This window comes from Rhinolophus ferrumequinum, chromosome 22 (genome assembly GCF_004115265.2).
Source record: "Rhinolophus ferrumequinum isolate MPI-CBG mRhiFer1 chromosome 22, mRhiFer1_v1.p, whole genome shotgun sequence".
NCBI lineage: Eukaryota > Metazoa > Chordata > Mammalia > Chiroptera > Rhinolophidae > Rhinolophus > Rhinolophus ferrumequinum.
Window position 1 is genome coordinate 21,876,905 of NC_046305.1, and position 13,547 is coordinate 21,890,451.

The following is a 13,547-nucleotide window of genomic DNA, read 5'->3' on the forward strand; positions in this document are numbered from 1 at the left end:
CTTTGTCTTTGTGGCTTATAGCATGTAAATTCTTCTACTGTGATTAGTGCATTTTTTAAGGAAATAGAAATTAGTATGTTTGTTCAAATGCCATGTTTAACCCTTTGATAGCTCTTTCGAGTAGACTGTCAGGATTGAAACGAGAGAAAGCTTATAATAGTGACATCTTCTATTTCTCAAGTTACCCAGAAGTCAAGAGTGTGGAAATAAAGCTTTTTATTAAATCATTTTAATGGAAGAAAAGGAAGGAAAATATTTCATTTTTTATTCATCCATTTATTCCAAATGTTTACTGAGCATGAACTAACAAATGACCCAAACTGTGCTAGGTGCCAGAATATAAGAGCTGAGCAATATTTGGTGTCTTCCTCCTTCAAGGAGATTGTAATTAAGTATAAGGAAGGTAGGTAGGCAAGTAAATGAAAAGTCACAATAGCATAGTAGTATACTATAACTAGGGTGTGCATAAAATGCTACAGGAGTACAGAACAGTCCATCCAAATCAGCCCAGTGTGGCAGTGGGGGAAGACTTCTGAGAGGAGGCGGTCCAGGAGTAAAGTTTTGAAGGATAAGTACAAGTTACGGAGATGAAGTTGGGGGAAAAGCATCCTAAGTAGAGGGAACTGTACATATTCAGGCAAGGGGTCTAGAAATAGCATGACATGTCAGAAGAACCTCAAGGAGGTTGAAATGGCTGGAACAAGGGTCCATGTTGGGGAGTGGCCTGAGTAAGACTTTAACGGTCATTAAACTGTAAATATCCATGTCAGTCCAGAGCATAATCCTGAGCCTGCTAATGATAGATGCAGAAATAATACTATGCTATTCCCTCTGAATTTGAGCCAATTCAAACAATGGTATTTGTAAAATGGGGATGCTATGAGATTATATAAAGAGATATAAAATGCTGGATTAATGGTAGGAATGTAAAATATTCGAATTCTCTCATGACAAACCTACCTTAAATCCTCCTTTTATAATCTCTAGTCCCCTGACAGTTATAAAAAAAAGATTCTGGAAAAACTTAACTATTAGGCAAATCTTTTCCTCCTTTTCATCTCTGCCAGGCAAGGATTACTTGAGCATCTTTCAATGGAATATTTTATTTAATCACCAGATACAGTGTTTATGAGTCCTGGGGCGTCTGGGGCACCTTCCTGTAAAGTTTGGGTTGTTACTTGAAAGGCTCCTGGGTGGGACCAAGAGAATTGAGTTCCATTCTCCCCGCCACTACTGACATATATGTGACCTCAGGCAGGGTCCTTCCCCTGTCTTGGCTTTAATTCCCTCACCTGGTAAACAAGAGGAATTAAATTAGATTAACTTTAATATTTGTTCCAGCTCAGAAATTGGATGCAGGGAGCTTTTAGCTGTACTGAAATTAGTATAAAGAGCAAGCTTGGATTTTTGGATTTTATTTTCATATCATGCTAACAGGGGAAAAGCAATTCCTTTCAAATCTTGGCAAGCCAGCGGAGTGAGATTCTTCCATCTCTCAGTACCTCTCCCACCCTCCTTTCAGCTTCCGACTTTGATTTACTCACACAAACCCCAAAGAGAAATACTGGCACCAAAAAAACCCCACAAAAAACCCCAAATAAACAACACACTTCAAACGTGTCCCTCTGGATTGTTTAGCTCTGTTGGAAAAGTTGGGGAAGCAGGACTCTTAAAAGCCAACTGTTGTGAAAACATCACCATCGTCTATAGACGCTTTCCAAAGCATGACTCTAGCTATTTTAATCCCTCCAAGTGACTGGATCAGTAAACCACAAACTTTTGGATGATACTGTCTATTGATGGCAAGTGAGGGTTTGGGTAAATGGTGGGGGTGGGGAATGGCATTTCCTGTTCCTGTCAGGGTTTCTCTAACTGACCTGAAAGAAGTGCCTTTGAAGGCTCTCTGAACAGGCCCTTTTAAAGCTCAGAGGGTCAGTATCCTGAGCAGCCAGGCTGGACTGGGATTAAAGGTGAACAGCACATGAAGAATTTTGATTGACAACTTTAGGCCTCCCTTGGTCCATTGAACAAGATTTCTTGAAATAAAATGAGCCTTTCTCAAAGCTCCAGACTTCAATATTAATAATATTAAACTAGCTGATGATTGGATGCAAAATGCAGATATCAGCACTCTTAGCAATTCCCAAGATACAGCCTGGTGTTTGTGCTCTGTCATCCGTTTAAAGCCAATTTTTAAAAATGCTTACAAACTGCAATCTTTGTATGTTATCAACAGAACATGCAGACATTTTTAAGACTATTTTTGCAACTTTTTGTTCAACTTAACTTTCTGTCCCAAAATGATCAGAATGCTCTCATTGCCAGTAACAGACATTTGGTTCCATCTGCGTCTTATCATATCTTCCCTCCTACATATTTTGTAACTCATTGGGCATTTCTTTTTTTGACCAGCATTTGACATTGAATCTCCCTTCAGCCCAGCTCTCTCATTTATTCCAGTAGATGCATTATTTCAATAGCGGTTTTTGGAGGACCTACTGTGAACTAGGATCTGACACAAATGGCGATGCTATTACATATAATGTGATTTTAAAAAGTCTTACCTTGAGATTTCACCCAAATTTGACTTCTTTTTATTGATCTCCTTTTTCCTTTTGCTTCTTGTCTCCCTCTCCCTCCTCCTCTGCTTTCCCTTCTGTTTCATTTCTCTCTTCCTCTGCGGTTTCCCACTCTTTGGGGAGGGGCGGGATTTCCTGCTCAGAAGTTGGTTGGTTTCTGGGAGGAGTCAGAAGACCTGATTCGAGACTGGAAGCAGCTGGTCTGCCACCTGATACAAGGAGGTGAAACCCACCCCAAGGAAGAAGGCCCTACGCTAGGATCAAGCTTGCAGCCGGGAGGCACCGGGAGAGGAGCCCCAAAAGGCAGCCAGAGTGGCCCAATCCTGGGTGGCAGTCATCAGTGTTCCCCAAAGGACAGAGAACCTCCTGAGGCTGTCCAGGACCTGGATGATTGGAAGTGGCGCTGGTTGCTCTGGAGACTGATTTAATACTATTGTTAGCTTTAAATATGCCACAGTCACACCAGGCAGAACCCCTGTCCCACCCTTAGCTCTCAGATTCCTGGCTTTGCCTCAAAGGAAAGTACTGAAACGAGAACTGGGTTTGGGCAGATTTTCATTCTGCATGAGAAGAGACTCTAGTGATCCAATGTACCTGTGAGGCCTGTGTGTCTACACGTTTCTCAATTATAAGCTCTTTAGGGAATTACCTGTATGACTTATAAACCATTATGTGATCACATCAGCAGGAGTGTGGAGTGGTAGAGGGGAGACAGGAGCCTGAGATGGGATCCAGGTGGGGTAGGGTCTCCATGTGTGAGGACAATAACTCCAGCCTGATTCACACCAGTTAATGATGGAGGTCACTTTCTTCATCCATTTATGTATTCACTTTTTAAAAAAAAATTATTGGGGAATATTGGGGAACAGTGTGTTTCTCCAGGGCCCATCAGCTCCAAGTTGTCCTTCAATCTAGTTGTGGAGGGCACAGCTCAGCTCCAAGTCCAGTCGTCGTTTTCAATCTTTAGATGCGGGAGGTGCAGCCCACCATTCCATGCGGGAATTGAACTGTCAACCCTATTGTTCAGAGCTCTCGTTCTCATCAACTGAGCCATCCGGCTGCCCCTGTATTCACTTTTCAACAAATGTTTACTTAGAGTGATGAGTCAAACTAGACATAGCTCTGCCCTGATGGAGAGTATAATTGATATGGCCGCATACTGGTCTCTCTGAGATTTGGGGACATAAATTTAGGAAGGACTGGAATTGTTGGGTGCTAATGTTTCCTTTGGAGCAGCATCATTGGACAGATTTCGGATAGTCATCTTTCTGTTTGTTAGCCATAAAGGGACATTGGTTCTTACAATGATTCTTCTGCTTGTAATAGCTACAAGTATCCTTATCTATGGGCTCTCAGTTCTTAGAGGATAGAAGACCTTTTAGTCTTGTTTTTCTTTCAGGAGCCAGGTTTTTGTTCTTGTTTGTTTGTTTTAATCTAGAGACCCATAAGTTGTATTGATTTCTAGCTTATTTACTTTCTGAGGCTCTCTGAAAATGTCTACCCACATATTGAATATTTTCTAAACTGCTAGGTTTGGATTTCAATTAATTTTTTTCTCATTAAATCTCCTAATTCATATTTGAGCCCATTAGAAGAAAAACTATTGGGTCTATGCTAGAATACTCCTTGAAAGTTTCCTGAAGTCTGTTTTCATTTTTATTTAGTTTATAATTTTGAATCTTTGTCCAATGTATCTTTAAAAGAAAGTCCTCTAGAATTGTCTTTTGTACTGTATTTTTTATTTTTTTCTTTCTATCTAAGGAAACTTTTTCTTCATTTTACACAGATGAGTTATTTAAAAAATTTTCTTTTTTACCCTGCTGCTTTTAAATATTTTTCTCCAGCTGAAACACTAACACTTTAACTAGTTGGTCCAGATCTGTAGTGCAGGACATTAAGTACCTAATAAAATCTTGAATTGTGTAACAGATTTCTACCTCGCTTCCTGAGGGTTAGGGAAATCCTTAATTATGACTCTTAATATGGCTCTAGACCAGGGTTTAAATTTAACTTCTTTTTTAAAAAAAATTTCAATTTATTTAAACTAAAACAAAACAAAAACTAGTTTGGTATACCCAACTTCTTTAGGGCTGCCTTCTGGTTTAGCAATTTTGCAGTGTAACGTCTTTTTTCCCCCAGAGAAAACACTGAAAAAATGGTGGCTTATATAGAAGGCCAGGTAAAGATGAGTGGAAAGAGAGAAATGAAATGAGGATGGGTTTCAGAAGGTCTCAGAGTCTTTGAAAGAGACCATGCTGGAGTTAGAATGTTGTTTGTTTAACCTCAGTATACTAATTAAAGAAGCCAACTATTGACTCTAGATTTCTGGGGTTCCTCTTAAATGAATTAATTTATTGATTTTGACATGTCAGAAGTTCTCTATGATGGTATTGTTATTCTAACTCAAAGTTTTTGCTCTTTATCAAAGTAAGTGCAAGAGTTAGGATTACAGTGCAGCTTTATATGGAAAGCAGGAGTTCTTCTAAGAGGAAGTTGTGGTTTTGACATACAAGAACCCAAAAGAGACAAAAGAGGCTACTTAGGAAGAATGTGTGCCTGCAGATGGTATCTTGGGTTTCCCTTTCTAAGCAAAGGTCAGAAAAGGGCCATGCACTCAATGACCTGACAATCTTTGATCCCAGAATACAGACTAAAAGTGACTTTTCACACATTGACAAGACAGAGAGTGCCCTCGTGTAGGGGACCTAAAGCTGAATTTGAACCAATTACTTTTCCTGAATTGGTTTCCAGTTGAATGGACTTTCAACTGTTATCCCTTAGGACCAGCTTGGATTAGACTGGTGACCTATTGGGCCATTCCATACGCAACACTCCATTATTCATATCTCAGAAATAAGGCGTTCCAGAACAAAGAAAGAACACGTAAAATAAGACTTTATAATATAGACAAACAAAAGCAAAAGCAAAGTGAGCACCAGAGGACTACACAGCTTAATGACAAAAATAGTCATCAAATGGCACACCTCTACAACAAAAAGGTCTGATGAGTTTATACGGACCTATGTCTCATTATGCAAAGGTCTAATAACCTTATGTAAAGGTCTAGGTATAATTATTTACCAGAATGTACATCTGTACACTAAAATTTCTAATTACTTTATACAAAGATTGAGGTCTAATGGTTTTATACAAAGACCTGCCAGGTTATACATCATGGAAGTGATGAGAACTCAGTGAAACTAATTGAATTCAGACTGCTATTGACCCTGATTTATCTGGCAACAGATCGAAGGACAGAGTTTGGGCCCAAGGAGCCAAGTACATACGCCTGTTGGTTTTGGGGAAGCATGAAGTTCAGGAATTGGTGTACTTTCCCAGACATAAGTAGGCTGATGTCATCTATAGAAGCATATTTATTTGTTGATTGGCTGGCACTCTGAAATGTATTTATGGGGTGAGTCAGATCCTGGTTCGCTGACCCTCAGAAGTGAGGGGCTATCGCTGATTGGTTTGGCATGTAAAAATGTGTGACCTGAGGCGAGTTGTCATTGATTGAGCCAATTGGTTTATAACCGGTTCTGGGTACCATGATTATAGAACAATCAAACTTTTCCCAAGAATTTGTTAACTTTTTAATATTCCCACAGTTGGTATCTACTATTTGTTTTCACCAGAACACAGTGCAAATTGGTAACTGATATAACACATAATAATATATTTATTCATATTCATGGATCAGACTTTTGTGGTGTTTTGTACAGAGCGAGGTAGACTAAGAAATGTTTCATTCTGACCAAGTTTGAGAACCATGAGGTTCAACCACTAGGTTAGGGTATTTTCTAAGAGGCAAGAGTTTTAGTTAGATAAACTTAGGCAGGAAATAGTTTATTTCTGGAATTAAATTTATTACTTTTAATAATCATCCATTAAGAAGGAAAATATTTGTCAACATGCTGAGAAAAAGAACAAAGGCGTTAGAAATATAGAGAAGAGAGGGTGGGTTCTAGAGAAATAGGCGGGAGTAGGAGTGGGAAATATATTCCCTATTTGGTGGTTGTACTAAATAGAATCTTAGCATCTTATAATTGGATGGGACCACAGAGGTCATAAGACTAACATGCTTCCAAGTTCAGAGATTTCCTCTCCACTTTATACCATCCCTGGCAGATGATATCCAACCTATGCCAGGGTGCTCTTAGTAATGGGGTGCTTACTATATATCACAAAGTAACTCATTATGTGTTGAAATACTCTGATTTCTTAATGACCTAAGATCTGCTTCTTTGTATTCCTACTGGCTAGTCTTAGTTCTGCACTTTCAAACCACCTAAAATAAGTCTATTTTATTGTACTTTATTGGACCTATATGGCAGCCCCTCATAAATTTGAAGGCAATTGTTATGTGACACTGCTGTATCTTATCTTCTCTTATGACCCATTTTATTGTTCTGTATGTGCCAGGGTTTCTGTACTTTTATCTGCCCAAGTCACTCTACTCTAAACAGGTTTGTCTTAAATTATAACAACAACAATAACAACAACAACAACAACAGTTATCATTGGCTGGCAGCTTACTACAATTGACCCTTGAACAACACAGGCATGAACTACACAGGTCTAGTGATGTGAGAATTTTTTCAGGAAGTAACTTGTACTGTTTTTGATCTGTGGTTGGAAGTCTGTGGATTTGGAGGGCATACTGTATGCATTGATCTATGCTATTTTATATAGAAGACGTGAACATCCGCAGATTTTGGTATCCGCCAAGTGGGGAGACTCCTGGAACCAATCCCCCATGAACATCGAGGGTAGTTAAGTTTTTGGGGGAGTCAAAAGTTATACATGGGGATGAAGTGCCAACTGTAGAGGATGCAGTGCCCCTAACATTGTTCAAAGGTCAACTGTCCTCTCTAAGCCCTTACTTCATTTAATTTGCAAAATTACCTCATGAGGAAGGTACTATTTTATAGATGAGGAAAGAATTTAAGTAACTTGAGGCAGACAGGTTATAAGTAACTTGTCCAAGGTCTTAAAACTCACAAATAGGGGAGTCAGAATGCAAACCCAGAGAGAAGAGCGGTTCTTACCTTTCTGCTGTAGGTTCCAGAAGGCAAGTTTATGAAACCTGGGAAGGTGGTGCTGGTCCTGGTCAGATGCTACTCCAAACGCAAAGCGGTCATCGTGAAGAACATTGATGATGGCACCTCAAACCGCCCTTACAGCCATGCTCTGGTGGATGGAATTGACTGCTGTCCCTGAAAAGTATCAGCGGCCATGGGCAAGAAGAGAATTGCTAAGAGGTCAAAGATCAAATCCTTTGTGAAAGTTTATAACTGCAATCACCTCATGCCCACAAAGTACTCTGTGGATATCCCCTTGGACAAAACTGTTGTTAACAAAGATGTCTTCAGAGACCTTGCTCTGAAATGCAAGACCCGACAGGAGGCCAAGGTCAAGTTCGAAGAGAGGTACAAGACCGGCAAGAACAAATGTTTCTTCCAGAAGCTGCGATTTTAGATCTTTTTTGCTTCAGTCATTAAAACTCAAAAAGGAAAAGAAGAAAAAAAAAGAATAATGCAAACCCAAGCAATCCATGCAGTTGGATTTAACGTCTTTTGTTTCCCACCTGCCAGATTGCAAAGTAAAACAAAACCTCCTCCTCTTCCCTTTTACTGGACATTCTACGTCTACCAACAAGGTGTTATTTTGTTTTCGCAGGCCTGTCACAAGCCCTTGTTGGCTTATCTTGAGCTTATAATCAGTGAAAACACCTAAGTCTTTTTCATACGATCTGTTGCTTTCATAATTCTGTAGTCAAACAACTGATTTTTTGGACCTAAATTCTGTGCTGTGTCTTCTTCCCTATTTAGTTTCTTTCAATCAGTTAGCTTCAGTGCCTGGTTCCAACCTGCTGAGTCATTTTGAATCCTGACTACTAATCTCAGCTCTCTACTAATCTCAACAGAATTGATAAGTATACTTTCTGTCACTTCTCCTACTCGGTTGCTGATAAAATTGCCAACCAGGATAGAGACAAGGACGTTTTTGTCGCAGTGTTGGGAAAAGGACTTATCATGTTTGATCACAACCACGCATAGTCTTGTGAGACCACCTCAAAATCGTGATCCTGAAACTATTAAGCAAATCCTTTCTCCTTCCCTTTAACCCAGGGTTTCTCAACCTTGGTCCTACTGACATTTTGGACTGGAGAATCCTTTGTTGTGGGCGGCTGTCCTGTGCATTATAAGATGTTTAACAGCACCCCTGGATTCTACCCACTAGCTGTTGGCAGTAATGCCTTTCCTTCCCTACCAGACAACCAGAAATGTCTCCAGACATTTTCAAATGTCTCCTGGGGTGACAAAATTGTCCTCCCTCCCACTGAGAATCTTATTCTAGGTTCAATAGATTGAGAAATCATTTATGAAGAACCTACTATTTGCCAAGGATTTGATAATTTCTGTGAACATGAAAGAGGAAGATATAATCCTTGACTTCAAGACGATTATACTATGAGAGATATGACCAGATCCAGATCCATAAAACAACTGGAAAAAAAGCTCCATTACTTAGTCATCCAGTGTGAGACCCAGATTGTATGGTCTATAAGAATTCAGAGAAATGAGGAGATCAGTGAGGACAGAGATTTAAACAGCTGACTTGATTGGGTTGGGTAGTTTGAATATGTATAGGCATGAGGCATAACCTTGTAAACTAAAAGTGTATAGGCATTACTTATATATTCAGGCAAATATGTAAAAAATATATTTTCTTATATATAGGCAAACCAAAAAAATATAGGCATTACTTCTAAACCAAAAATTGGAGTACATGATTTAATATGGAGCTTGGCAAAGGGTGGGATATTTGAAACTATACCTGAGTTGGAGAATTTGACGTACATGGTTTCAGAAGATGTGGAGATTGTGGGTGGGAGGACATTCAGGTGGGAAGAGTAATGTGAACAAAGATAGAGAAGACCAAAAGGAATATCCCAGGGTTTGCACTGGGCAGCCTGAGAAGTCAGGTGAAAGGGCTGGGATGGAAGCAGATCATGGACCCACTGAGGCCTGGGAGTTTAGTTTGTGATGCTTCTTGAGTGGAGGAGCAGCAGGATGAAAGGTATTGAAGGAAGAATAGTCTGGCAGTGGATTGGTTTGGGGCGAATGTGCTAGAGGGTGGTTTAAGCTGTTGAGAGCTGGGCAAATGGGTGGAAAAATGAACATAATAGGAGAGGCATTAGGAAGACCAACTTAGAAGAGTAAGATAGGGTGAATCCCTAAAATAAGTCAAGGCTATCTATGTCTTCATGTAGGGTTGAGTTTCCCATTTGGAAACGGAGAACAGTGGTACCACTGATATTCTTCCATTAAGTATGTCTATTTCTCCTGGTTAATCTCACCGCATTCTTTTTTTGTTGTTGCCCCCACCCCCTGGTTTTTAAGCCATTGTTTCTCAGTTTAGTTGTAGGGCACAGCTCCCTGGCCCAAGCTGGTATTATGAGCCTTGCTCTCCACCCGGTGAGGCAGTTGGTCACTGGTCGGCCGCTCACAGCGGTTTAAGTCGGGTGGTCCCGCCGCTCACGATGGCTGCTGGCCAGCACGGTCAGCTACTCACAGTAGCACAGGCAGCACAGCAGCTCACACGGAGCTCTGGCTGTTCACAGCAGCCCAGCTCCAGAGAGAGCTGTTGTTCACAGTCTTAGTTGTAGAGGGCGCAGCTCACTGGCCCATGTGGGAATCGAACCTGCGGCCTTCGGTGTTCGCCTGAGCCACTGGGCTGCTCAATCTCATCGCATTCTGATTGTTCTTTAGCTTGGAATGATAAGGATAGATTTCAGGGAGAGATGACATTTGATTAGGGCCAGGAACACTGGGTAGGATTTGAGCTGGCAGAAATAACATGGAGGGGTGTGTGTGTGGAGAAGGGGGTGGTGGGGAGAGTCTGATCAGAGGCAATGACAGAAATCATTGGTATGTTTTGCAAAAATGTGTAGCCATTGATGACAAGACTGAAATATCTGTACCTGGTTGGGGTTGGAGACATTAAAATCAAGAGGAGAGTGGCATCAGGCCCATGCCCCTAGCTACCTCTTTAAGAGCCATTGTTTAAAATTTCCTTTGCTGAGCCCTGTAGGGCCTCTGAATTAGTTATTACTGCAGAGAAACGCTGTCCCTGGAGGAAGGGGACTCAGGTCTGTGACAACCAGTCTTTTCTCTTAACCTAGAGCTTCTCTTACTGTGATTTGACTTCATGAAGAAGAAGGCTGGGTAGAACAGAATCCAATCAGGTGTTGGGAGCTTGCCTTCCCTCTTTTCCGACCAGCTCCTTGGCGTTCTCCCTCCCCTCCCCCCCTTTCTCTTGGTAAAATACAGTTAGGAAGAAAGAGGTACCAGCCATCAGAGCCTCTGCTGCACAGGTGTGAAATGGTAAGTGGATTTTCTGCCCTAGAGTTGATCAGTATCTGCCATTCATGAATTCTAGCTCAGAAGTTTATTTATCTTCTGATCTTAATTAAAATGCTAAGTCTGGTGGGACTTATAAAAGTTTCTTTCTTCCCACCACTAACATGAAGCAAAACCAAGTCCTCAAAGTACTTATGAGCACGTACTATGAATAGCAGAGTCCCTAGCAGTGAAGCAAGTGCACCTTCAGGAAGCTGCTCTCTCCAGGGGTCAGGTAAGATCCCCTTCCCCAGCATGCCCAGGCTCCCTGCTGCCCACCCACCCCAGGGAACCATGCCCTTCAGGAATCAGATACTGAGACATAGTATAAAACGTTTATATTTCAAATGCAAAAATGGTAGTCATTGTAATAATAATAATAATAATATAAAAAACATTTCTCTTCCTTCTGCCCTAGTGCAAAATGGTAGATGCACTCAGATAGCTCAAAGACACATAGTGTTGGACATCCTTCCGCAGTGCTGCACAGCAGCAAAACCTCGGTCCCTTTGGGTGGAACTCCTTTCGGTGGAACTGTGTGCGTTCAGTTCTAGAAGTCAGTGTCTTCTTCGAAATAAGTCCAAACAGCACAGGACTCTCGCTCTCTCCTATGTGAGTCGGTCTCTGTCTCTCTCTTTTTCTTTCTTTACTTCTCTCTCTCTCTCCTCTCCCCCTCCCTTTGCTGGCCTCCCACAGTTCCTAGGAGCCTTGCTGCCGCTTGGAGAGAGCCCGGCTGCAGAGGGCGGCCTCATGCTGCTTGCCTTTCTCCAGCCGGGTCTGTGTCCGGAGGGCCTGGCGCTCCCGGGCAGCCCGCAGCTCGGCCACCGCTGCCTCCTCTTCCCGCAGGCGGCTGGAGGCCGTGAAGGGGCTGCACACAGTCTCCACCAGGATGAGTACCACGCCGAAGAAAGCCAGCACGCTGCCCAGCACGTACAGCTTCACCAGTTTCCGGTTGGGCTTCTGGGTCATCATCTCCTTGGCCAGAGGAATCAGTTCCTGCACCATTTCCATTCCAGACCTGGGCTCTCGGGCCGGAGGGACCTGCGGGAGGAGCGGCGCAGGAAAGGGGACCGTTAGCCACTGAAGGATGGTTCCAGCACCCCTCCCTCAGCTCTCTTGGTAGAGAACCACAGAAAGGGGGCTCCCAGACCCTGTCGGCGGGGGCTCACCTGAGCGACGCAGGGAGCTCCTCGAGGCAGCGCGAACTGGGGGATGGAGAGCGCGTCCGTCGGTCCGGCCAGCTCTGCGTTCTTCTCCTTCTGGGCAGTTGCGGCTCTTTCAGGTGAAGAAGACTCCGCAGCTGGCACTTTGTCAGCGTCCCAGGGCCGCTTATATCTTTTCTCCAAGACCCGCCTCCTGGCTTCCTGGACTGGGGCCAGCGGAACGCGAGCCAGACAGAGGAGGAGGGGGTGGGGGGAGGAGGAGGGGGAGGAGCGGGCCACGGACCTGGGGGACGGCGGCCACGAGCTGGGCACGCCTGGGCTGTGTGAGCTGGGGGCCAGGAGGGGGAGACCGCGCCTGGGGGCGGGGAGGGCGGCCTGGCTGCGGGAGGGCCTACTGCAGGTGCGCGCCTGCGGGTGAGGACCTCCGGGCGAGGACCCGGAGCCCAGGGAGGTATCCGTGTGCATTTGCGACATGACCCTTTTTAGCGGTGTGGGTGGGTGTACAGCTTCCCTCGTCTGGGGCAGCCTGAGAAGAACCCGTAATGGGGTTCTACCTAACTGAAAAATCAGTCGTTTTTATTTGGAAGGGTTGTCATCTTCCCACAGGTGTGGGGATCAGAGGGGGGGAGAAGGCAAGGGGGAGGGATCCAGGTAAAGACCAAACAGGTCTCCAGGCTCTGCATAAGGCAGTGTGTGCTTATACTATTCTTTCTTGCCTGACTGGTTTTATTCACAGGTGCTTGTATTGTTAGGGTCACCTGATAGATTCATTGAGAGTGCCCTTTTATACAGAGGTTTTGTGTGTGTGTGTGTGATGTCAATCTCTGTGCCTGCAGGTGTTTGTATATACATTTCTGTGTTTCAGGGAACTGCCATTAAATTCAATTCACTTGAGAAGTGAAGTTGGGGGCTGGGTGTGATGAAGATGGAAGGAGGGCTGTTGGGAAAAGTTTGTCTGCAGGTCCAGAGTGTAAATACTTCATGCTGTACTCAGTAATTATTTGCCACCTACCTGGATCTGGGGCTGCAACTCCACTGTGCCAGCTGAGCTTATAGAAACAGTTTAGGGGCGGAAGAGTGAAAGTAGACGGTTTGGATAAGAAGTTAAAGAGTAGATTGTACTCTTGGAAGAGTGAGGGCTAGCAGGATGGATTGTGACTAGGATTAAACATAATTGCCTTGGGGTGGGGTGGGGATTCTGATTTAGCTTTGGCTGTCATATACCAGAGTATCAAGTAGGGGAGAAGGAGAGACAGGTAGGCCAAAGGGCCTCAAGCAGGGAAAGGGAGAGGGCAGGGGGAAGAGGGAGAAATCAGACTGGCCAGAAAATTGCAAAAGTCAGTGAGGCAATCTTGCAACAGCCTGTCACAGTCAGTCAGGCTGAGCCCTGCTGGGAGGGA

At 43.3% G+C, this 13,547-nt stretch overlaps 3 protein-coding genes and 1 pseudogene across 5 annotated transcripts in view; 2 read left to right on the forward strand and 2 right to left on the reverse strand.

The window, feature by feature from the left end:
- HSD11B1 (hydroxysteroid 11-beta dehydrogenase 1) overlaps window positions 1-2,645 on the reverse strand; it is a 40,016-nt gene extending 37,371 nt beyond the window's left edge. The window contains exon 1 of one of the 2 annotated variants that reach the window (XM_033093494.1): window positions 2,565-2,645. The gene's annotated coding sequence lies outside the window, so the exon portion shown is untranslated. The remainder of the gene's footprint in view (window positions 1-2,564) is intronic. The other variant, XM_033093493.1, reaches the window with a different exon arrangement.
- A 5,010-nt stretch (window positions 2,646-7,655) lies between these two features.
- LOC117015154 (60S ribosomal protein L27-like) lies at window positions 7,656-8,057 on the forward strand (annotated as a pseudogene).
- A 3,558-nt stretch (window positions 8,058-11,615) lies between these two features.
- Window positions 11,616-12,291, reverse strand: G0S2 (G0/G1 switch 2). Its single transcript, XM_033092683.1, has 2 exons — window positions 12,154-12,291; window positions 11,616-12,025 (listed from the first exon to the last, which is right to left on the reverse strand). The coding sequence occupies exon 2, from the start codon at window positions 11,993-11,995 to the stop codon at window positions 11,684-11,686; it is 312 nt and encodes a 103-aa protein (XP_032948574.1). The 5' UTR covers window positions 11,996-12,025; window positions 12,154-12,291; the 3' UTR covers window positions 11,616-11,683.
- The window catches only part of LAMB3 (laminin subunit beta 3), a 53,629-nt gene continuing 52,209 nt past the window's right edge, over window positions 12,128-13,547 (forward strand). For both annotated transcript variants that reach the window (XM_033092681.1, XM_033092682.1), the window contains exon 1: window positions 12,128-12,266. The gene's annotated coding sequence lies outside the window, so the exon portion shown is untranslated. The remainder of the gene's footprint in view (window positions 12,267-13,547) is intronic.